At 36.9% G+C, this 26,405-nt stretch overlaps 1 protein-coding gene across 1 annotated transcript; it reads left to right on the forward strand.

Annotated features, from left to right (window-relative positions):
- The first annotated feature begins 639 nt into the window (after positions 1-639).
- Positions 640-26,256, forward strand: LOC306888067 (myotubularin-related protein 10). The gene is made up of 16 exons (XM_079446191.1): positions 640-1,129; positions 1,834-1,894; positions 9,485-9,621; positions 11,558-11,630; positions 14,057-14,199; positions 17,468-17,561; positions 18,317-18,464; positions 18,924-19,011; positions 19,298-19,386; positions 19,900-20,030; positions 20,765-20,834; positions 21,047-21,117; positions 21,549-21,721; positions 21,851-22,021; positions 22,927-23,115; positions 23,836-26,256. The coding sequence occupies exons 1-16, from the start codon at positions 1,073-1,075 to the stop codon at positions 24,436-24,438; spliced, it is 2,298 nt and encodes a 765-aa protein (XP_079302317.1). The 5' UTR covers positions 640-1,072; the 3' UTR covers positions 24,439-26,256.
- Positions 26,257-26,405: the final 149 nt, after the last annotated feature.

Genomic DNA, 26,405 nt, shown 5'->3' on the forward strand with positions numbered 1-26,405 from the left:
CACTACTACAGTTTTTACTGTATTTTTGATCATATAAATGAAGCATTAACTCTTTCAAAAATATTAAAAGTGACCTCAGACATTTAAATGGTAGTGATTGCATTATATTTTATTATATTTTCAACCTGTCCATCACTACAAGCATGTATCGCATTCAGATTTAGGCATTACAAGAGAAATGGAAATACAAGAAGAAAAAAAAAAAACAGTTGTATTTGAGAAAGGGTTTTCTACGTAAAGGAGAATTAGTATGGATTATTTTCATCGTGTCTTGACCTAATAGAAACTATGCATGCATGATTACAATCATTCCAGCAGGTGGCGACATTAGTCCATTAATACACTTCAGATAAACTATGCATAATATGAAAACGAGCTATTTATATGCATATGTGCTTTTTCGACATTGCAACACAATTAAGATCACTTAAATATCGGGAATATGAAGATTATTTCCTGCATTCGAATATTTAAAATTCTAGAAGGACAAATTCTATCTCAAAGTTCACATTTTGAATTAAACGTGTTAAAGCACATAATATATATAATATATATAATATTATAAACAATATGAATATTCGCATTTAAAAACAAAACGCTTCAATGGTCCACAGGGCTCGCCATAGCTCACTCCTCCTCCTGTTTTTTGTGGTCCAGAGCTCAAGCACGCTGCACCTCCCCATTCCTCCTCTAATAAACATGGCTGAGCTGAACACGGACGGTGAATTATAGGACTCAAGCTGCACCACCACAGGACTCACATACACTGTTGATTCAGACAAGAAGACTGAACATGACCTGAATGTTTACAGCGGGAAACTAAAGCAGCAAAACTTTGAGTTTGACGAAGAGACTTCAGCGGGACAGACCACATCCAGTTGAGATAAGTTACTCCTGCACGCAAAGCACAGACTAAATACTGCTTTTGAATTTATGGAAACTATGCGTTTAAACACATCGTCTACTGAAGAAACCCTGGATTTAATGCTTTGAAGTAGCCCGAAACAGAGTTTTAGGCTGCTCTTATATGGATTTACACTTCGCATTTTTGTCATATCGTCCCGTTTAAATTATGTTCTCCGGTAAACAAACGAAGCCGACTTTTAAGTCTTATCTTCCTCCACTTCAGGTGAGTGAGACACTAGCATGCTAACGATTAGCAGCCAAAGACAAAGTCATCATACTTGTTTATTAAACTGTTCTGCACTTGTATGTTAAGAAAACTGTGTCACGCCATATGTTTGACACCTGGACGACTGGTTACCTCATAGTTAAGACTTCACTTGGTTTGATAACTCAGGTGTCAGCTGTTCACAGTGCTTACTTTGTTAATGACTTTTCTTCAGAAAGCACCACAGCAGTAACTTACCATGTATTCAGACGGAGCTAGATGCCATCCTTTAAGAGCAGGGTGCATGTACTTTCAACTTGCAGCATATTTGGATAAATATAATATATTTAGATATATATTTAAATGTAACGTGCAGGATGTTGATGCATCAGCTAATGTGTCACTAATGGAAATAAATGAATAACATCTAACTCATGGAAGTTTTGAATAATAGGAATTAGTGTGTCAAATTCCTCATTGACAAATAGACACAAAAACTTTTGACATTCGACACAATGCAGCATGATGAAAGACACTTTGATAATTTTTTTCTGAAAACCTGATTACAAATGTTGATATTCAGATCAAATGACAAAATGAAGAAGACTGAATGAGATTTTGTGCCATATGCTCAAGAGAAAAATGTAAACATAAAGATCTACTTTGTCTTGCGTACTTGAAAGTGGTTTTGTGATTTTAAGTGTTCTTAATCTTTTACACAGACTGATTTGAAGAAGAGTCCTCAACTGCCCATCAAGAAACTAGAAGCAAAACTTCTACCTGGTAAGAAAGAAAAAAGGTGCATTAGTTCTTTTGACAAATAACTCATAACAGTCACAGGGTTGGGGTGGTGTGGCTTAGTAGTTGAACATTTGCTCTTGTAACTTTTGTAAATTTTACAGTAAATTACTGGGATCAGAAAGTGTCTGCTGAATGAAATCCAATGTAATTTTTAATAATTTGGTGGTTCTTACTGCCTCTTCTGTCTCTTCCTGTTCAATCTGCCACATTTTGGTACATTGTCAATTAACAGAAGGCTGCCTTGTTAGTTTCCATAGCAATCAGTTGTCTTTTGCCCTTTTCTCTATTTTCACCATTGCATCACCAGTCAGCTTCTGCTGTTGTGAGGTGAACATTTGGCAGGAGAGAAGTGTGTGTGACACTGAGAGAGAAATGAAACAGAACTTATGTATTGGGCGTTTTGAGTGATCAGTTGAACATGATATTCACAGAGGTCTCCTTCCTGTATATGGAACAGTATCTTATCCTACCCGTTTCCTGCACTTGTGCAGCCTCTGAATTTTTAATGCGTGGCCTTGCATAAAACTCCTGTGATCTGTCCTGATTTGTTGTGTTTGGGTTGTGATGCCAGCTGAAGTTTTTACAGAGGGTTTACGATGCGCCATCTTCCTCTAGACAGCATTTTAATGCCACACTTCCTTATTTGTGACCATGGACCACAAAACCAGTCTTTAGTGTCAATTTTTCGAAATTGAGATTGATACATCATCTGAAAGCTGAATAAATTGATTTTCATTGATGTGTGGTTTGTTAGGAACAGACGATATTTGGCCGAGATACAACTATTTGAAAATCTGGAATCTGAGGGTGCAAAAAAATCTAAATATTGAGAAAATCGCCTTTAAAGTTGTCCAAATGAAGTTCTTAGCAATGCATATTACTAATCAAAAATGAAGTTTTGATATATTTGCGGTAAGAAATGTACAAAATATCTTCATGGATCTTTACTTTATATCCTTATGATTTTTGGCATAAAAGAAAAATTTATAATTTTGACCCATAAAATTTTATGGGTATTTTTGGCTATTGCTACATATATACCCCAGCGACTTAAGACTGGTTTTGTGGTCCAGGGTCACATTTGTGAATTGTAAATAAAGCAGGTGTAAGGCTAAGAAGATATAATTTTTTTAATGATTGACTTTCTCTCTTATGTTGTACCAAACATGTATGTCTTTCATTCATCTGTGGAATGACAAAGGAGACTTTTGTTAGAAATGTACTAGTTGCTCTTCTGGAGCTACTTCAAAAATGATACAGAATCACCATATATGTATCCATATTCCATGTGTTCTAAATCCAGATGATAGATTTGAGTGAGAAACAGACCAAAATTTCAATTATTATTTACTGATAATCTTGTGTTCTCTTGAAAATTGCTGTAACCAGCATTGTGAACTGTATCACTCCAATCATAACCAAAATATTGCCACTACGACTACATTAATCCAGATATATTTGAAAACAGGGTTTTCATTTCAAAACACTCTGTCCACACTAGCATTTTCTAAAATGTATTCATCTAATTCCTCAGTTTTCATAGTCTGCACTACAAGGCGAAGACAGCATTTGCAACTTATGCACTTAGGAGAGCATCTAAAAAAGCCACCTCAGTGTGGACTAAAGGCCAAAACTCAGAGAACAAGATGTTTTCAAATGCTTCCGGATTACTGTTGATTTAGCCACAGACCAGTTTTATGAATTGGATTAACTGGTTCATCAGTTAGATGAACCAGTTAATCCAATCAAACTCAGTAGATCAAACTCAGTAGAATGATTTAATTACGGAAAAATCCAAAGCTATAATTTGATTCAGAAGACGAAATGTATAAAAAAACATATTAATCATATAGACCTCTCTTATCTTTTCTTTTGTTTTTGACTTTTCAAAGGTTTGAAATTTCTTTATTCTTTGTAATTGCATGGAAAAGAGTGACAAGTGCATGGTGCCTTCCTTGGAAAAAAAAAGTCATATTGGTTTTGAATAACATGAGAGTGAGTAAATGAAGAAAAAAATTCATAATTTTGGGTTAACTATTCCTAAACTCTCATGCAGAATGGAAAAATTTGTTGCTTCTATGGCAGCATTGAGAACATTTACTTATTCGTTTACAATTCGTTTTGCAGATGCTTTATCCAAATGAGGACAATAGAAGCAATTAAACCAAAAGGACAACCATATGTGTGCTATGGCAAGTCACAGTTCATCTAACGCATTGCATGTAGCAAAGTTAAATAATAAATAGAAAAAAATTGAAATAGAATAGAAAGTGTTAGTATTAATTTCCATTTCTTGAAAATGGCTAAAGACTCAGATGCGCAGGTTGTATTCAGCGGGTCATTCCACCAACAGGGAACCAGTGAAGGTAAAGGTCAGTGAATGTGATTTTGTGCCTGTGGCACCACAATGCGCTGTTCACTTGTAGAACGCAAGCTTCTGGAGCGCACAGAAGTCTGAAGTAGTTTAGGCATATGTGTGCAGAGCTAGTGGTTGATCTGTAGACAAGCATCAGACTGATAAATTGATAAAGCAGCTTGTTTTACTCTTGTTTGCTCCGCTTACTTTAACACATTCAAAACTTGTTAGATTTCTGCTAAATCAAGAGGTCAGTAGTATCATGATGACGTGTCCGTAGGACTTGGATTCTGTCCCATCATGGTTTTAAAAATGTGATCTACCTGTTCCTGTATGTCTTATAATTGCCACTGCCAAGCACACTTGAATTGGGTGTGTACCCATCTTCCTTTAATCCTAATGTCCTGGTTCTTCTGAATAAAGGCTTCATGTTCTGACAGGTAGTTTCAACCTCCCAATCTTATAACTGTGAGGCTTTGCCTTTTGTTCTGTCTTTTCTAACCCATGCAATGGTAGATCAGCTATTTCCAAGCCATTAAAAACACGTATCAGCTCCACCTCTGCGATGGCAGAGGTTTTAATGCATCTGGACAGCTTCTCTGTTCCTAGAAGTGTTGGGAAACACACAAAAAGGAGACTATAGTGCTGTGGTGGTTGGGGAAGGACTCTGCGTTTAGGCATTCACTCCTTACAATTAAGTCACATAACATGGACCTTCCCTGTTTCCAAAATAGATGTGCTGTGCATTTTTTAGTTCCTCATCTGAAATTAAAACAAAACCTCCCTAGTCACTGTGTTTTGTGGACTGTGGTGATAGTAGGGTGGCACACGGTGTGGTGAAGTCACTGCATTTACAACAGTACTGCAGTTAGGGCTACTTTTTTTTTTTTTTAAGAAAGTAATTACTTTTATTTATTAAGTACATGTGAAATTTATCAAAAGTGACAGTGAAGACTTTTATAATGTTACAAAAGATTTTTAAAATAAAAGGGCTGTAAATGTTGTAAAATGCTGTAAAATACATATTTCAGTCAATACAAAAAACACACTTATTTTGAATTCTCAAAACAATTCACAATTTTACTGTTTAAACTGTATTTGTGATCAAATAAATGCAGCCTTGGTGAGACTTCTTTCAGAAACAATAAAAAAGGTCTTGCCTACCCCAAACTTTTGAACAGTAGTGTATCTTGTAGGTCTATTTACGATAAGTCAACATGGATATAATGCTCTCAGTGCATGTTTCACTCACTCTAATTTGTGTTCCTGTTCCTGAATTCTTCCAGGAATTAAAATTCTGTTCTATTTCGAAATAAAATTGGAAAAAAAAGAGTCCAAATCAGTCATTTTAAAGGCATATCTCACAGAAATTTCAGCATCATGTTATAATTTACAGTATGAAAAATAAATATTTAGTCCTATTAAATGATTAGTGCTATTAAAGATTAACTTTAAGTGAGCATTAGATAGTAATTTAAGTGTAAAAAGGACACTTAATGCACTATACTTAAAAGGTCTGTTGGCTTTCTGTGTTTGTGTTTGCCGACGTGTAAAGAAAATAGACTCATAGTCTGTTTTAGTCATTCTCTAAGGATTGTTTTAGTCCTGCATGTGGTGACATTTTAGTAGAATGTATCTATTCAGATTGACCTCCTACTTGACTGCTCCATTTAAATCTCTCCACCGCTCCCTACACACACATGGAGGCCCAATGGTGCCTAGTCATCTCAACAAAACATGCCCATTGTCTCATGAACGGTGTTCTTTTACAAACCCACACACATAATCTCTCTCTCTCCTTACTCACTCTTTCTCTGTCAGTCTCTGTGTTTGGCCTCTTGTTATCATGTTGCTCTGATCCATTTACGTGTAACTTTTGCAGCACAATGCAACAAGAGAGAATTCCTGTGCCGAACTCGATCCAACCTTAAGAACAGCCTGACACTTGCAGTATTCAGCATTTTCTCTCCCTGCTTTAGCCATCAACACCATTTTAACTTTTAACTCTGCTATAATTGCTGTCCACATTCAAAGCTAAAAAAAAAAAAGCAACCAAAAGTGTACTGATAAAACATGCCAGCCACCGAAACAGCACTTTTCTAACAGGATGTAAACACAGGAAGCCTGATCACATGATCATACCTAAATATTTGATGCTGTTATTTTTTGGTGCAGACTGTCTTTAACTTGTCATGGGTCATTTAATCAATTAGTTTTAATGTCAAGTGTGTATTATTAATGCCATCTCTATGATGTATACTCTCATGTGTTGTCATGTCAAACCATTGGCATCAGGATATACAGTGTAGATTTAATATGATCAAGTTAAATTACTGTTCAGTAGTTTGTGGTTGGTAAGATTTAATTTTTTTTTGAAAGAAGTATCTTATGCTCAACAAGACTGCATTTATTTGATAAAAAATACAATCAGTAAAATTGTGAAATATCACCATTTAAAATAGCTGTTTTCTTTTTGAATACATTTTAAAATGGAATTTATTCATGTGAGTAAAGCTGCATTTCAGCAGCCATTACCTCAGTCTTCATTGCCACATGATCCTTCATGAATTGATGCTAATATGCTGATTTGATGCTCAAAAAACTTTTTTATTATTATTATCATCAGTGTTAACAGTAGCGATGCTGATTCATATTTTTTGGAAACTGTGATACATTTTTTCAGGTTTGTTTGATAAATAAATTGTTTAATGAAAATAGAAATGTTTTGCATTACAAATGTCTTTACTCTCACTTTTGATGAATAATGCATCCTTGCTGGAAAAAAAAAATATTTTCTTTCAAAAAATTGGTAGTGTATGCGATAATGTCATAATATAAAGTATTAGGCAAATTGTGCAATGAGATGTGCTTTTATCAACTGGTCTTCAGTGGCTCTTTATTGATTAGTCAGTGAACGAGTATTTCAGTGGGACATTGTTTGGCTGCATTCATAGTGCATCTGCCAAACAGCCATCTGCATTTCCTTCTCATCAGCAGTCTGGACTGATCTTCTGCTGTTTACTGGTAGATCAGAGAGGATGAGCTGCTGCTTAATCCCTGTAGAGTGCTGATCAGACACGCGTTGATATGTAGTCATGGCCATTTACAGTCCAGGCCGCATGTAGAGCGGAAGAGGAAGTCGTTCGAAATTTGCGAGTGGGTGTGTGCTTATATGTGAGAAGATGGGTAAAAGAGATTGTAGGTCTTCTTACTGAGGTCTTAAAATGAGCTGTAAGGCTATTTTTTAATCTGCACTCACTGTAGTGATAAAATAAAGATTAAAAAAAAAAAAGTTTTAAATGTAGGTTCAACTGATGACACTAGTAACTTAAAGCATTATCAGATTAATCAGATTAACCAAAATATATAATAGATAAATATAGGCTACAAGTAGTTGTGGATGTTGTTGATGTTCATTACTGAACTTGCTCCAGAATTCTGAGGCTCAGATTCCAAGCAGGTGTAGTCATAAGTTAATTGTCTTTCTTTGAAAAATGGGTTGGTTTACCTACTGTTTTGACGTTTATTGAAGCATTCAACAGTATTGTGCCTGAGATGCAAATGCTCTCATAGGACCCAACCTCCATCGTAGCTAGCCTGCACCATGCCCTGCTGTAACCCCTGAAACAGGCTCAGCTGTGAGACAAACACTCCTCACCGCGCTCACACTCAAAGTGCTCACAGCTGGAATTTGTGTTTTCTTCTCCCTCACTCTTCCTCTCAGCAACTTGATTATTCTTCTCCAATATACACAAATCTCTGTTCATTTTAGGCTCTTAATGTGTCTTTAGACCGAAGAGAGGAAGTGCTATGTTTAGAATGAAGCAGAATGTGGGTTTCTTTATTTCCATCTGTGTGCCTTAAGTTCAGCTAGAGACGGAAGTAGAGGGATTGGTCATAGCCAACAATTATAAAAACCGTGTGTGAGTTAGAAATGTGCATTTTGGTCATTTTGACCACTCAAGCTCTTTTTTTTCTTCTATATAATAATTTACTAACAATTTTACATTTCCACATTTTCCTCTCTGTATATTATAATGTTGTGACCCAAATTAGTTTGTAGCAGTTAAGCACTTTAAAAAAGTAACTTTTAATGGTTGTTAGTTTTTTTATTTAAAATTATTTATTTAGTCAAAATTGTCAAACTAGTGTAGTATTGGCCATTTATTTGCCATAATACATAATTATCCAATATTATCATCTACAAAAAATGTAATTATCATGTCTACCAGAAGTTAAATATTTGTTCATAACTAATTACTGTCATCCCAATAAGGTCTGTTCACCCCAAGATTGATAACTTGTATAAATATAGATAACTATATTTTGCATCCACACCAACATTCTGTCAACATGGCATGGCATTCTGTTTATTATATAAGTCTGTTCTGCAGTTATGTCATCTGCCGCTTCAAATGCTAAAGCTCTAAAGTTGGATGGATTCAGACTCAGCTGTCAATGTTTTTATTGTTCCTTTGCTGGGAAAAATAATTCTGAAAGGGTTTATCACTTTATAGTTATCATTACAGTTATCTTCCTTGGCATAAATGTCTCTTTAGAGTGACATTAGATCCATTCTAAATATGGTAAAGCTCAGCACAGACTCTAGATTCACTGGCACAAGTGAGTATTATTAGTACAAACAAAATGTCTCTGTGACCAACTGGTACACCTGACTTTGAACTCATGCTCTTTTCCTGTTTGTGTAAAAATTTACATGATAAAAGTTTATGTGTCTGTAAGTCAGCACAACAGGCCATTTCTTTTAATAGGGCATCATTTTTCTGCCAACATGAAAGGAGAGTCACAGGAGAGAGCTTCCCCTGCAAAGCTGTTAGGAAGGGGCTCAAGTTTGTGTAACCTAAGTGGTCAGCAATCCAGAAGTTGCTACTGAACTAATAAGAAACTTCTGCTGTATTGTGGAGGAGCTATCATGTGCAAAATAAATCACAATATTAGTTTCATTCATTTCTGTTTGACTCTTAAAAAGCTGGGTTCTTGTTAGCAGAGAGGTACATGGACACATACTTTGAGTGGACTATACAATTAAACAAATCAAGTTTACATGTTAAACACAAGTACCAGTTCCTTTTAATGCATGTTAAATATTTAAGCTGAGTCAAAATCAGCTAATCATTAGTTCAGCTAATCATCCATTGCTCAACTGATTGTTTTTTCGTTCCTCTGAATTTCACTTCCTTATTCCCTCTTTACAGGTGAAATAGTTGTGAACGAGGCGAACTTTGTAAGGAAGTGCATCGGTGCAGAGAGCTGTCAGGATGACCTCTGGGGGAAACTTGTGTGTACTAACTTCAAAGTTTCCTTCATTGCCCATAATTCCTTGCCAAGACAGGTAAGCACAGCCTTATCTGAGAGTGAGTGCTTTTACTGCAACAATAAGCAGTGATGAAATCAAAGAATATTTGTTTTAACTCAAACATGCTTTTAGGTTACATAACATTTTATTATGTGGTCTCACAACTTTAAAAAAGAGAAATCAATAAATAAAAAGCTAAATGAAATTAAATTACAATTAAAAAAACATGTTTTTGTTAAGTTTTTAGAATTTGTCATTTGAAGAATTGCTGACTTTAACATTTCTGATAGCAGAAAATACATGTGAATTTTATTTAGCTTGCTGTGCTGTTTTCAGAGTGCAATGGAAGTAATTAACCTTCTACCCCAGAAACATCTCTAATAGTTGAAATTAAAAAAAAAACAATTCTCTGAATTTAGGCGTAGGATTGTAATCTAGTATTTATTCACTATAACTTGTTGGAAAGAATTAGAAAATTAATCTGCATAGCTGAGGAAAATAAATTAATAGAGTTGTTGACCTGTTGCACTATAATTTGAATTTATTTATGTATTTATAACTGGTCATGACAATGTTTTGATAGAGCCACAGTGTTTAAACATTTTGGGGAAATAAATTACTATTGACTTCCATACACTGTAGGTGACTCAATAAACTAGAAATTACACACTTTATCTTTAAGTATTGAAAAAAGCAGGTCTGCGTTAGACATGAGAACATATAGGTGAAATAGATTTCAGTATTATAATTTATACAATATAATACAAATTTATACTGGTGTCATGAGTATTACTCCCTACTAGACTGGATGACCCTTTTTCTGTTAGTAAACATTGTGACGTTTTTCTGTGGGCGGAGCTTAGCTGGAGGCAGAAAGATTCCCCTAGCTATGAAGTATGTTTAGCTTGTTTTTTAATAATAACTGGAAAAATGTTACCTGCATATGTAAGGTATAGATGCACTGTCCAGGACCACGATTGTTATTTAAAAGGTTAACTTTAACAGATGAAACCAGATTGGCCGACCCCCACACGCTTTTACTCAAAGCATGGTCGATCTGACAGGATTCCCTCCGGTTGAGGGACTCACATCTAACGTGTATAGATGAGACAAACTCACAGCGTCTATCTAGTCATGAAGATGTATGTATATTTAAAATTTCAGCAGGCAACTATTTTTACAGCTACATTATTATTCCAGCCACAATTAATCACAACAATATATATACAATTACATATGATTAATATTAATCGTCAGTTTGTTGTTTTACACGCATGCACAGACATTATTTCGTACACGACTTAGTGAGATGCATAAGAAATCTTTAGAGGAGCCCATAACAACAAAAGACAATAATTTATTGAACCTTTTCTGATAAGAAGAGTGCGCTGCAAAAGTTTCACCACAGCTGTCGTCGGTTTTTTGTCTGGCAGTGGCATCAGGTATGCCTTAAAATTTCAAATTGGAGCACCCAACATCACAAGAAGAGGATATTTTAAGCTCCTTATGTAGCCGAATCTGCGCTGTTTTGAATGGGCCGACTCCAGTTTTTGCCTCCAGCTAGCGCTGTGACGTAACTGTGACGTCGGACCTAAAAGGGTCTATAAGGAGGGAAATAAATTTCAGACCGTCTTCAAGACAACGTCATGCAAAAGAATCCAAATTTCTTTTCCAGAGCAGTGAAGTCTGCTACACATAGTAACTTATATAGTCACTCCGTTCTGTTAAGCAGCTCTTAAGTTATATAAGTTAAACATGTTAATAATCTCCCTCAGTCAACAGATAATAAGCCGATTTTCTTAGGAAAGAAGGTAAATTATTACAGGCCTTCAAAGTTAATACAGGTCACCCATTACACTGGTTCATACACAGGCCAGCCGTAGCTCATGAGGTTCTCTTTACTGGATAACATCAACAAAAAGATTGAAAGCAAATGAATGAAAAATGACCCTTGTCTTTTTATTGTTTACAGAGATTCCAGTGCACCCACCACCTCTTGGGTGAGCACGATATTCCGCTGGCTTGCGTGGAGCAGGTAGTAACAGGTAACTCAACAGCATATGAACACACTCCACCACGCTTCCCAACACCTGCAGACCACCTGCTTTTTGCTGCTGTTTTCTACAATCAGTTGAATCACTATCAAAGAGCAGCTTAGCACGTAAGATCTAGTCTGTGCACATTATAATATGTAAGTAATACAACTCGACTGTATAACCCCAAAACTATCGGATCCTCCCACACACAGTGTTATGAACAACATTATCAAATCAGTTTGTGATCAATTTATGCAATATGCTCTCAAAACTATTTTGTGTAATTTCATACCAATAGTAATTACTTTTATCTTTTGTTGTTGTCTCTGATTTGATGCATGCAAATATTCAATAATTCTCCTAAAATAATTTTTTAAAGACCTTTTGGGGGGGTGGGGGAGGTGGATTTTGTTTTAAATCACATTTTGTAATTATGATTCATCTAGTAGTTAATCTGGGTTGGTTTAAAACCTAAATTGTTTTCATTGAAATTTAATAAAGCTTTTTTGTACCTTTTTTTTTTTTTTGTTAAACTATGATCCACATTTTCATTCAGAAATTTTCCATAGATGCCCTGGCTGTGTGAGATGAATGCCTGGGGCTCCTCAGACCTAGTTTGAGTAACACTGCTCCATGAAACTCCAACCATGCTTTTATGCTTTTAATAACCGAAAATGTTTTGAGGCGTCTAACTGGTCAGACCCTATGCAGCTTTATATAGAATGTCTGCTCATGTGTTATCCCTGTCGTTCTCCTTCAGTGTTTTTACAGTCACTGGTTACGTAAACTGCTACTGCATTTGTGTTAACATAACAAAAAGGATCATGTGTCCTAGATGACTGACTGTAACCCCGTTGGCTTGGATTTTTCCACGAGTGATGCAGTCAATTGAGACAGTGTAGCGTAGCTGCAAAACCTGTTTGGGTGGCTGCTTTTAGCATAGCTGTAGATGAGCTCATCCAGCCAGACTGCAGCCTGAGCCTGGCCACGATTAATCTTGTTTGTGTTAGATCCTTGCACTCCCCTCATTGCTGACTTATCCCCCCAAAAGTTGAAGTCCTGTGCTGAACAGATAGAGCATGAAGCCTGCTTCTTTTCCATTTTTTTTTTATTTTTTTTTAATCTGCCTGTGTGTGTAGCTTTAACAAAAGACCTTTATAAGAGAATCAGGCTTAGAAAAAAAAAACACTGCATGCTCTTTGAGGCTTCAATCTGTCAGTAAGGCACATGGAGTGACCCCTGGAGTCTGGGATATTGCCCTTGGAGGCTGTCTATACTGTATTAATTACAGGACTGAAAGCTCCAACAGACCATATCTGCTCATATTTGTTTCTTTTTTTTAAATATTTGATGTCATATGCAAGAGTAGGCTTCTCCTACAGAAACATTTACTTGCGTTTTATTTACTTAAATTAACAACATCTTAGCAACACTATTCGGTAGGTTCAGTAATATGTTTACATTAGTTAATATGAAATTGCAATAAAAAATACTTTTAAAGCATTTATCATTATAATTGAACAATTTCATGTTAATTTATAACAATATCAATGTGTTACCATAGTTTCTTTACATACTGCATTTTGATTGAAACACTCCTTTCATTAAACGATAGCTTACTATTTAGACAAGTAAAATTTACTTGTTACTCGTCATTGGAATCTTTTAGGTGTGCACATAAGATGCTAATTTTTTGAAAGCAGAGATTGTACTGTGAAGTGATATTTTTCAATATCCATATCTTGAAAGTTATTCTGCACATATACTTTAAAACTTCAGGGGCACAATATGTATATTGCAAATTGATTCATTTATTGCTCATGTGTAATAATGTTGGTAATGTAGTAATTTGATATGATTGTAATAATACGGTAGGCTTTATATAGTACATGTATAAACGGCATAATATTGCTATAAACTATTTCTGCTAATATAAAGTTAATGACTGGTGAGCATTTCCTCACTCATTAGGGGATATACTTACTTGAGTAGAGGAACTCATTTTGTGGTAAAGATAAAGTATCATGTTCTCTAGAACTCCAAATGTTAAAAAATGGAAGTGGTTTTAACTGGAACTTCTGTATACCTTGGTAGTTACTTTAGGAAAAGAGAACTTACTTAATTATTTCAGTTTGTTATTTTATTTATTACTTTAAACATCATTATTTCTTGTGCCTTCAGATTATTTGACTGAATATTATGTAATACAGATTATACTACAGATTATATAAATATTGTATGTAGAATCCAATAGTGAGATTAGTAAATTTGGTAGTAAGCACCAATGACATAATGCTGTGGCGTTCATGCAAGTCTGCCCCTTGCCACATCTCAATCCCAATTCTTCTTATCATTACCTGTCCTCGATCTACTTTCATTATCAGTAATGCTTACAAAATCAAAATAAGACTTTGTGTGTGTGTTTTTTTCTATAGTGAATGATGTTAAGGGGAAGCAGAAGATTTTAGGTTCCAATCAGAAGCTGAAATTTAACCCTACTGAGCTGATCCTCTACTGCAAAGACTTCCGCATCATCCGATTCCGCTTTGATGAAGCCGGACCCGAGAGTGCTAAAAAGGTACAAACACACACACACACGTAAAATAATTAACCTCGTAGCCCCTTGCACCCAAACACACTCCCACACATGCTCACATTCCTGGGCGCTTTTGGATTAGTCTGAGAGAGGATTAAGGTCTAATGTGTTTGACTGCAGCCCCCTGCTGAAGTCTCTGAAGTAAACTTGTAAACATGTACAAGAAATTCCTGCATACTATTGGTTCCTCTCCTGGAGCGAAGTGGACTTATGAATTCTATTAATTTCAGTCTGTGTTCTGTCTTTTTGTGTATGCTGTTTTATGCAAATTCATTGCATTTTGTTCTGTCAGTGTCCTACTTAAGCTAGAATCCGTTCCTAGAACTCTAGGCCTGTGGTGTTTCAGGAAGTCTCTTCTCTCGTTGTCTCCCCTTTCCTACTGAGAGGTTGTAGGATGAGGGGATTATAGTTTCTCTTTTTACCTAGACAGCATTGCTTTCATCCACATTCTCTGTCTGGTGGATACTGATCCCACTGCAGACTAGGGATGGCCATTTTCCAAAGATTTTGCATTACACAATGCAACTACAGAAGAGTCAAGCTTTAAATAGGAAAATTATCGAAACTCTTTGGTCATTTTTGATGACCTAATGGTCTAATCAGATTCAATGATCTATGCTAAGCTAAGAGTGCTACCGCCAGACACTGAGATCGGCTGAATGGATTCAAAAACTGTAAAACTTAACTGTTTAAAATGAGTTGTAAAATGAGCCTATTTTCAAAAAAAGTGTTATAGCTGTGGAGTGGAGAGAACAATAAAGGCACAGCGGAACAATATCGTTTGAATCAATTTCAGAACAATTTTTTTCCAGCTGATGAACGATAAAAAACATTGACAGCCAATCAGAATCAATCCTGCTGTAATGAGCTGGAGAATTTAAAGTGGCAGATGAGCATGCACTTAGAATAAACCAATGATAACAGTTATCTTTATCGTTATCATTCTTGTTGTAAACAGGGCTTTACTCCTTCAAATGCATGCCACTTTAAAGGACCTCTGTGAGACCACAACAAGCTCAAAGTCAAGGGAGAAATTTTATTTCATAACTTCATGAGTCTTTGACAGAAAAGATAATCAGATATTCTAAAAGATATTCAAAAATTTTCTTAATTTTTTTTTGTTATATATTTTATTCTTCCTTTTCCACAATGATAGACTTAAAAGGCCAAAAATGCACGGCAGTGAAGCATATTGGAGCGTTTTGAAAGTTCCCACCAAAATCATCAGAGGCTCTCTGCCTCATAAAATAAAGCATGTTCTGTTGAGGAATGTCTCTCCCTCCCGTTACACATCTGCGCCATAAAGCAGATAAAAAGAGCTCTTTATACAAGCTGATCTGATCATACCACGATCTCCGAGCTCTGTGACTCACTCCGGCCTACAAACCCATCCTGTTGCTTCACAACAGCTGCTGTTGCCTGGCAACATGGAACTTTGTGTAAAACGAACATTCCACATTGTGCTCCTGTCAAAAGAGGAGAGCGGCCTCCAGTTCGTCATTCCTGCAGTGTAACGAGCCCTGATTGTCCATTCCTATAGCATGACTCAGAGCCAGATGAATGGTTTCCACAGCATCTTTGGAATGATTGTTAGTCATCATTTATTAGTCACTAGAATCTCAACGGCTGCACTAAGAGCTGTTTCTGTTGTTGAAAGCGGAAAAGGGAGGTTTCCTTTCGGTAATAGGAAAAAGACTGTGAGGGAAGCCGGGCTTTTCACTTGCAGTTACCCACCAAATACAGGGCCCAAACTCCAAGGGGAATAACTAAAGGTATAGGAGGAGTGAAGTAAAGGGGGGGGGGAAGAAAAAAGAGGTGCCAGAGTTAAACTCTAAACAGTCTGCCAGCTTCTGAAAATGTGTGAAGGAAGGGGGAGAAAGGGGCAAGAAAAGCACCACAAAAAGCAAGAGGAACAAAAAGCCCTTTGAGCGCGGCTCTCACTTTCTGAGCGCTTAGCAAGCATGCGCATTTATTCTGAAGTTCCGTTCCAGAGCTTCCCTGACGCTTTTGTTGCTCAATGCCAGTGAAGGCTAAACTTATGGAGCTTATGTGAAGGGCAAGTAGAGTGCGTTTCCTTGACAGCCGTTGCAACGCGCACTGCTTATTCTGGGGCTTGTATTATGTAGGAGCCTAAGGTAATCTGATGCGGGCAGTTTTCTAGGCATCTCAGCTCTGATTGGACTAAAATGGAAGTAGATGTCAAAAACTGGTTTTGGATTGTGAAGGCAGGACTTCTTCATTGTGTGTTTCTCGATTTTAATGTGTCATTTTCCTGTAGGCTAGGCTAATTGCTGAGTGTAATTAATGCAAAGTCACCTGGGAAAAAGAAATGGAAAAAAAACAACTTGGTAATTTCAACTTGGAAATTACAGAGCTACTTTTCAGTTCACATGGCTAATGTGTCATCAGTCTGTACAGTAGTCATTGTTAATTTCCAGCAAAAACATGAGACAATTTGTGCAGTAAAATAAAACAAACCAAAAAACGTTCTGTGTTGACAACCACCTATTTGAGTTTTATTTGTTCCAATTGTTCCAAAATTTTCATTTTTGGGTGAGCTATACCTTTTAAAATGAAATTGTATGAAAACATGAGGGTGAGGGAATGAAGACAGAATTTTCATTCCCGTTCCATACAAGTGGGATATCAGTCATGTAGAAAAGTTATTTGTTATTTGAAGACTCATCTGTGAGATATGTAAGACACAGCAAAAGAAATGCTAATAGTCGTAAAGGTGAAAGTCCAGTTTAGCTTGAGCTCTGTGCACAGTGCTGTTGAATATTTCCATGCCTAGTTCCAACAGCTGTGCCAAGAAAAGCTCTTCCGAATGAATAAACAGAGTAACTGACCAACAGGTGTTGCTGGAAAACAGATAACAGATAGAAAAATTCCCAAACTTCACCATGTATATCAACCAGTCCGGGACCTTACTAGCAGTAGTTTGTGCCTAGAATTGAAATTAAGCACTTCAGGTGGTGTTTTCCAATGCCCTGTGGCAGAAGTATTTATTATGTATGGATTATTTCTGCACAGGCTAATTTTCTCTTCCAAATCCCTTTTGAAAAAATTTGAGATGCACATGAGTGTTTTGAATTTGCGAGGGTAAATTGGTCTGGAAACATTGTCTTAGTAAATGTGTGAGACGAAAGTAGGAGGAATTTATTGTAATGACATTTCAGTTCTGTTTTCTGAGGAAATTACAGGTCATTTTGTGTTAGTCATAATGTGAATGTATGATGTGCTTTTACAGGTTTGTCTGGCCATCGCTCATTACTCCCACCCTGCTGACCCACAGCTACTCTTTGGCTTTGAATACGTCGGAAAGCGATACCATGGATCAACAGGTAGGAAAACACTCATGCGGCCGTGACAGCAAATTACTCTTGTTGTTTCCACAAGAGCTGCCAAAATGAGTTGAGCTATCCATACATTCAGTTTCCCTGCAAGTCAAGACATGACAAGAAGACTTTTCCAGGGAATGCAAAGTGCTCATGTTATGAATAGAAGGGCCATATAATAAGATTTATATGGCTGCTATTGTTGGGCTGCATTGTAACATGTAGTTTTAAGACATGACAGAATGTAACCTGATCCTGATCGTAGGAGAATGTTACGCCACCAGTAATGCAAACTTAATGCATTCTGCCTTTCAGTGTAAATGGATGTTAAAATATGTCACTTAACTAGATCTGAAGAGGGCTGTTAAGAGGTTTGGAATTTGTACATTTTTTTAAATGTTTTTAAACTAAGTCTCATTCTCACTAGGGCTACATTTATTTGATAAAAATTTAAAAACAGTAATGTTGTGAAATATTATTACAATTTAAAATTAAATTAATTAGAGATGCACTGAAAAGAAAATTCTTGGCCAAAGCCGAACAAAATAAAATACTGGGCCAAAGGCCAAATACTGAACACATCCAGCTGACCCCAGACTTTAGGTAGTATGTGTCCATTGTCAAGTTTTCTTATTATGTTTTATTATAAGTATTATTATAATCTAATAAAAAAAAAAATATATATAAGTCATATTTTTCACCCCTCATGAGTTGGCATCCCTACGCAGCTGTTTGAGCATGTACACGTTTGGTTTGTACAGGTGAGCGGGTGAACGGTGTTGACCCTGGCGGGGGACTGCAGACGCCCCTCTTCGACTGCTCCTCCGACTGGGACAGAGAGATCAAGCGTACTGGTGCTTCCGAATGGAGGGTGTGTACCATAAATCAAGGCTATTTCATCTCGCCCAGGTGAGTTAATATATGTGAGTTTACAATTACATATAATACAAGCTGTTTGCAAAACAGACCACAATTTACAAGCATCTTACACTGAAGATCATTGCTGCATGACTCATAACATTCATGTAGCATGTGAATGTGACAGAAACACAGGTATGAGTATGTGCAGTACAAACGGCTATTGTCAAAAAGAACTTGAATTAGTCATCCTAATAAATCCTGTGAAAATAAGGATAACTGATTAAATTATGAGCGGTTCACATAAATCTGCTCAGACAGACAGGAATGTTGTCCTTTCTGCAGTAATCCTCTGGAATGAAAGCTCTGATCTCACTGATCCACACACAGTTCAGTATCAGGTCATTGTGTTTATAATACTGACACAAACAAGCATCACATATCTGATTGTGCTTCACAGTGTCAGTAGCCATTTATGTGAAATTGAACTTCGTTTTTTGTTGTTTGCAGCCTCCCAGAGTTTTTTGTGGTTCCGGTATCTCTAGCAGATCAGGATCTGAAGCAATACGCCTGCTGTTTTTACTCCCAGCGCATCCCGGTGAGCGCCTTTTACCAGACTGGATTATTGGTTTTGGAGTGAGAGGAGAGGAAATCTACAAATCACTTTTATTACCCCAGTCTGTTTTGCTCTTACTCCGAGAGAAAGTCATCAGTTAGTGTCTTGGTTAAAAACATTGCAGTCTTATTTAAGCGCTAATAGTCTTACTTGGTAGATTGATTTGCACTTAACAGTTGTGAGTCAACCATGTGTGTCAACATATGTAGGCTAATATTAGACATTTGTTGAGTGTTTTTATATATGTGTGTGTGCATTTGCTTTGTAGTTGTGGTGCTGGAATCACTCCAGTGGGAGCGCTCTGGTCCGCATGTCTAACATCAGTGACCCACAGCAGCAGAGGAAGGTGGAGCAGCGGTAAGAAAAAGAGAGAAGTACTGGCTAATTTAGAGATTTAGTTTGAGCACCTTTTTAAGGAAAAATGAAGCAGTAATCATACTGTTGTAAGAAAGTAGATACACTTTAGCTCAGGGGTCTCCAACCCTGCTCCTGGAGAGCTACCGGCCTACAGATTTCAGCTCCAACCCCAATCAAACACACCTGAACCAGCTAATCAAGGTCTTCAAGGCTACTTGTTAATTTCAGACAGGTGTGTTGGAGCAGGGCTGGAACTGAAATCTGCAGGACGGTAGCTCTCCAGGAGCAGGGTTGGAGATCCCTGCTTTAGCTGATAATATACTCTAAATAGGTATTTTCCCAAATATTATTTCATGGCTTTAGAAATTGAATCAAATGTTGTGATTGTGCTTGTTTGATTATCTCAGATCATTTGGCAACATAAACTCAGTAGGGTTGCCAAATCTGCTCAGATCCAACAATACAGGCAGTCATTTTCAGAAAACCGTAGCTAAACCCTCTGTGTTTCTGCAGGATTTCCAGTGCCATCACTAAGAGCCACCCCCTCCGCAGTGATGTCTTCAAGTCGGATTTGGACAAAAACCTCCCAAACATCCAGGATATTCAGGCTGCTCTGCTGAAACTGAGGCAGATTTGTGTTATAGGTAATCAATAGCATGCCGGAGAAAGGGATGATTGCGGCACAAACTTAGTTGAATAAGACTTTAACTCCTTAAGGAAATCCTTACCAGGCTTATTCATGTTAATGATTTAGCTTAAGTCTGGGCTCCATTTAGGGCCAGGAATATTTTTGGTTATTCCAAGAATCCCACACAGTGCTTCCTGGTGCCATTAAAAACATGTTAGTTGCAAATACAGTTTTTAAACACTTGATACTCTTACTCTGAGAATTAAAATCTGTAAAATGATCCAAATTATCTAAGCTGACTCGTGGCAAGTCATCTGTTTATTGCCTTGTCCACTTTGACCCTCTTTACATCTTGAATTAAGATGCATTTTTGTTGATCCTGTCACAAGTGGACAATGTTAAATACAGGTGTAAACAGGGTCTAAAATGTTTTGAGCTTGTCTGCTTTTGACAATTTCCAGAGGTCTGCTTTCATAGTGTCAATATATTGTGCCAAAACACACATTGCAATCAAAATCGGCATTTTCCCACTTACTTATAACCAGAGTGATGGCTTCATTTGTTCAGTCGTATTTGTGTGCTGCACTTGGCTCTCCTGTACAGTGTGACAAAATAAGTGGAGAGGGTCTAGATGAAATCTGAGCACAAGTTACACAGAAGGCGCATTTAAAAAGCATTTTAATACCAGGTGGAAACGACATTGACTCAAATGCATCTTATGCTTGCCTCTGTATTTATATGCATATGTAGATTCCTTTGAGGAGTCTGAAGAGAAGTGGCTTTCATCCTTAGAGAGCTCAAGATGGATGGAGTATGTCAGGTAATATTGAGAAACAATTCAGTAGTCACCAAACAGCATATTTAATGTCTCAGCTTGTGCCAGAAGTTCCTTTGTGCCAGAAATGTTGGCAACAGGCACATGCTACTGTTTGTGCATTCTCAGGTGTTTTAGGTCTCAACAAATCTGGCTGTAGATGTTGATTCTGTGTACATTTTAAGATCAGTGTGGTATACTTCTTTATTTTTTTACAGGACATTTCTGCGGCATGCAGTAGAGGTAGTCTATATGCTGGAGAGCAGACATGTGTCTGTCATACTCCTAGGTAAAAAGCCCTTTTACAAATAAAGTTATTATACACATTTTAGTTTGCTTCATCCTGTTGTATATTAAAAGAAAATTACAGGTTGTATGTTATGTTATGTTAGATTTACTAGATTATATTTATTAGATTATTTGTATCATTATAAGTGCAAACCCATGAAAATAATTTTCTGTGGTAATCAGCATGCCACAAATGCTGCACACATTAAGTAAAATTGATAACCTGGCATATTCCTTTAAAGGAATAGTACATCCCCCACCCAAATAAATTAACAAAAAAAAAATAGTTTTCAGCGGATTTTTATTTTTGGGTGAACTATTCCTTTAATTGTTCTGTTTACTGTTATAGACAAATCTAATATCTCAAATGTAATATCTTATAAATCGTATGTGAAGTGATTAATGATCTTTATTCTGTTTGTGTGTGTACAGAGAAAGAGGATCGGGACCTGAGTTGTGTGATTTCTTGTCTGGTGCAGTTGATGTGTGATCCTCACTGCAGGAGTCTGCACGGCTTCCAGGGTCTGATCCAGAAGGAATGGGTAATGGCCGGGCATCGGTTCCTCGACCGCTGCAACCATCTGAAGAAGAACGACAAAGAGGAGGTTGTACATCTTATAGCAGTTGGATTCCAGTATCTTCGTTTCATTTATGAGGCATATGTGTGGCCCACTTCTTTCTAATATGTGGAGATTAGTTTTTTTTTCTTTTTTTCATATTGTTTCTTTCTGCAGTCTCCTGTGTTCCTGCTGTTCCTGGACTGTATGTGGCAGCTGTGGAATCAGTACCCAGCAGCCTTTGAGTTCACTGAGGTGTACCTGACAGTGCTGGGGGACAGTATGTGGGTCCCCGTTTTCAGCACCTTCCTCTTTAACTGCCCCCGACAAAGAGCAGAGCACAGCAGGGTTAGATGCTTTTTGACAATTTTTAATTTGTTTGTTTAATTAGTTATATTAATGATTATTAAAACTTGATAGTCATTGTTATAGTTATCATCCTTGGTGTAAACAGTCCTAAAATCAAATAGCAGAGCACTGCAGGGCTAGATGCTTGTTGGTTTATTTAGTTAGACTAATTAAATATGCATCATTATTAATATATATGTTTGTTGTCAAGTCAAGTCACCTTTATTTATATAGCGCTTTTAACAATGTAAATTGTCAAAGCAACTGCACAATATCCAAAAGAAAAAAGGAAATTATATCATATCAATTATATATATATATATATATATATATATATATATATATATATATTATAAATCTATACATTTAAATGTATATTTAATCATAAATATCAATGTATACACTAGCATTCAAAAGTTTTGGGACAGTATGATTTTTAAATATTTTTGAAAAACATTTTTATACTCATTTATTTTATCAAAAATTCATAAAAAAACTGAGATTATTGTGAAATTATTCCTGTATTATTAAGTATTATTCCTGTGATGGCAAAGTGGAATTTTTCCACAGCCATTACTTCAGTCTTCAGTGTGACAAAGTGACAGCTGAAGTGTGCTTTTTCGGTATATATTTTTTAAATTATGTATAAATTTTTTTCCGTAATTGTTTTTTATTAACAGTCATCGGTTCTTGCTTAATAATTTAGTCCTAATTGTAGGCTGTTTATAGACACAGAAATATTGAAAGAGAGATCTCCCAAATCGCATTATTTTATCCAACCCATGGATAGCCACTATCTTACAGTAGGTTATTGTAATATCATATCAAGTCACTAACTTTTTTTACCTCTTTTTTTACATCTCCCTTTCTATGTCTGTTTGCCTGTTTCTTTCTCATCTCTTCAGGATTTTGCAAGCAGTAAGAGTATTCACCTGGGGCAGGACCAGGCTCTGCGCTTTCCTCCAGTGTGGGACTGGTCTCAACAGTTCAGTCTTAAAGACCAGACTCTCTTTAATAATCCCCTGTACGTGGGCAAGATCGCCACCTGTGTGCAGAACGGCACAGTAAAGACATTCACACACAGGCGCAGCAAGGTGAGCACTTTATCTCTTCTAGTCTGCATACAGTATACAGACTTTGTTGTCTCTAAGGTAATACCAGTCAACAGTAAAAGATAACAGGGCTTAAAAAGGAAAAAAATAAATTCAATCAGTTCACCTTGAGCAGAGACGGTGTTTTAACGTTTCGGTTTCTGCGTTCCTCTGTAGAATTACTGTTCCAAAACTGGTTTGAGTAGAAGACATATCGGTTAATAACGTTATTTTTTTACTTTTTCTTTGCCTATAATAATAATGTTCAGCGTTTACTTTAATCAAAAAGATTAAAGTTTTTTTCGAGATATTTAAAAATGTTTGCTGCATGGTTAAAAAAAGGCTACTCGTGTAAAATTGGGTTTTGTGGAAAAAAAAACTTTGCCATTGCGACTTATCTATGATGAATTTAAAGCTAAGCACGGGCATTTTACTCAATGGATGCGTCAACGTCATATTTGCCTTGGCCGTACTACAATTCATGATTGGTTAACTGCAAAATTCAAATATCTAATGGAACGATAAAATAACATTATTAACCAGTTAATGGCCATTTAAAATTTTCGATTCTGTTCGGAACTATTAAATTTGATTTTGTTTGTGTTTCTGGTTATGTTCCTGTTGACGTTTTGTTCGTTTCCGGTTTTCGTTTTCCTTCCTTGAACCGGTTCAGAGCCCTGAAACATAATGATATTTATTATTTGTTTTTGGCTTCTTCCTCAGAAAAACTACAGCTCGACGCTGCGGGGTCTGCCCTTCGCTTTGCGAAATGGCTCGCTCGGACCGAACGACACCCTGGCACGCCGGAACTCCCTCGTGCTGCGTCTCCGTTCTGATTTGTCTCAGGTACGGGAGCAGCAGGAAACTCCATCAGAACGCTTCGTTCGGGACTTTTTCTCTCGTCCTGTCGACCTGCAGGGCCTGCTGCTCCCCCAGCTCCTCCCATCTCACCTCTCTGTCTGGAAGCTCTACTTCCTGCGCTGGGTTCCCGAGGCACAGATTCCTCAGGGCGGCCCCATCACCGCCTTCCACAAGCTCTCAGTGCTCACAGACGAGATTGAAATGCTCCAGAACCAGTTGAGGCAGTACCAAGGAGCAGCGGGTACTCCTAACAACCTGCACACGGAGCACACCAAAATGTACTTTAAGGCGACTTCGACTCCTCACCAGTCCCCTGCTCCTCCAGAGTACCTTAGCTCCTCGTTCCCTTTCTCTCCTGTGGGCAACCTGTGTCGCCCCGGCATCCTGGGGACTCCTCTTAGCAAGTTCCTCAGCGGAGCCAAGATCTGGCTCTCTACGGAGACACTGGCTAATGAGACCATTTGAGGGCAGAGCGCTGGGATAGGACTGAGAGGTCACACAAACAGGAAGATCTAAGGCCTGAAGATCTTGTCACTTACCGTATTTAGGTCTCATTTGGAATGTGCAGGATTGTGGTACTGACTCATTTTTATTCAGTCTGTTGAGCGTTGTCAGTCAGTGAGGGTTTGTTTTTGCACATGATTAAATATAAAGCTTCAGTCGCACATCTTTCTGATTTAGGATTGTTTGGGTCGGTTGTACACTGCCTGTGTGGCCTTTTTTCCTTGTGTTAAAATATTTGGTGGATTTTTGTGTGGAGCTTGTGGCATTAGTTGGAAAGGAAGTAGAACTGTAACACTTTATATTAAGGTTCAATTTGTTAATATTAGTTAATGCATTAGGGATCATGAACTAACAAACTATTTTTACAGCTAGTATTAAATTTCCATGTGAATACACATTCTACCATTCAGAGTTTTAGGGTCAGTAAGTTTTCTATTTAAATGTTTACTCTTATGACAGCAGAGGTGAATTTAAGCAGACATTACTCCAGTCATCAGTGTCACACGATTCTTTAGAAATCATTCTGGAAAAAAAAAAAAAAAAAAAGAAATCATTCTGATAAGCTGATTTGATTCTCAAAATGCATTTTTTATTATCATCCTTTATTCATAATACATTTACTAATATTCACTTATAAAAACTTAAAAATTACAGTATATGTATAAATAACATCAGCCTGGTTCTTGATACCTAATGCATTAATTGATGTGACAAATGAAACTTTATTATATAGTGTTTTTGTAGAACTATAACTTAAATCTATGGTATAAAATGTACATATATTTTATCTTTTAATCCTAAAATAGTTTAGGATTTCTTGAAACCTTCTGGTAAGGTCTAACTGTAGTTAGCTGTATTAAAATCAATAACCAAAATTGTGAAACTTGATATAGGATTTGACAGGGTTTATCAGTATAGACCCCTATAGCAGGCAATAACAGTGCACATATAGGTGCCTCTCAGGCCGGCTGGATTCCGGTCTGTGAGACCCGTCGCTTTCTAAAGCACAGCATGGCTGTTTGAAGGTGACTGACAGCTGCTCAAGCCAATCAGCTGGTTGATTTGACTTGCATTGTGTCTCAAACAGCATCTGAGTGTCAGATTAAACATTATCATTTGAGAAAGTTGTGCTAATGCACCTGTGAACTTTTGCTTTCATTTGGAGTTACTTTATTAGTGTGACAGTGACATCTTTGTTTGATATGTAGCCTTTTTAATTATACATTTTTATTATGGTTTGGGACTGTATTTTTATTTTTTTCTTCCAATTTTATATTCTTTTACTTGTTTTTCCTAGATCTGGTACTTACCCTTTTCTCTTGATACCCTTTAACTAGTCTGAAGTAATGCACAGTATGTGTGTAGTTTACCACTAATGCTGTCATGAGTATGAAAACTGTGTTTTTTTCTAATAGCACAGTTTGATTTGTCAAACAGCACTGATATTTATTCAGTTATGCAAAGAAACTAAAACAGGGAAATTGTACAAATCCTCCGTGCCTTGTTTGTGGGCCCTGATTGCAGTGTACCTGTTCCTTTTTTCCCTCTGAATATTAAAAAGCTTCACAGGAGTTTTCCCTCTGGTGTGTGAATGGAACAACTCTGACTAATTCCTAAGCTTGGTGTGGAGGTTGTTTAAATATCTTTGGTTGGTCGTCTGTGTAGAGAGTCAATAAAGGTTCTTAATTTTAGTTTTTGTTTGTGAGCTCAGGGGGAGCCTTGTGAGGCAATATGCAAAATTTGGCTCTTCAGATTTTCATGCAAATAAAAAGAATTGCCACCTATGAATGGAGACCTGCCTTTTTTGTTCTTTAGGACATTAAATGTGACTTTCTAGTAGTTTTATGAGTTTAGAAATCAGTAAAAGCTTTCTTTAATCGAATTGGTTAACATTCTCAGAACGAGATCAGCTTAAACTAGCTGTAACC

This window comes from Barbus barbus (genome assembly GCF_936440315.1).
Source record: "Barbus barbus genome assembly, chromosome: 2".
Taxonomy (NCBI): domain Eukaryota; kingdom Metazoa; phylum Chordata; class Actinopteri; order Cypriniformes; family Cyprinidae; genus Barbus; species Barbus barbus.

Excerpts from the sequence above, each read along its gene's own strand:
- LOC306888067 (XM_079446191.1), top strand. The coding sequence starts at position 1,073 with ATGTTCTCCGGTAAACAAACGAAGCCGACTTTTAAGTCTTATCTTCCT. Across the intron at positions 19,387-19,899 it reads CAGAGGAAGGTGGAGCAGCG|GATTTCCAGTGCCATCACTA; the intron begins GTAAGAAAAAGA and ends GTGTTTCTGCAG. Across the intron at positions 20,835-21,046 it reads AGATGGATGGAGTATGTCAG|GACATTTCTGCGGCATGCAG; the intron begins GTAATATTGAGA and ends ATTTTTTTACAG.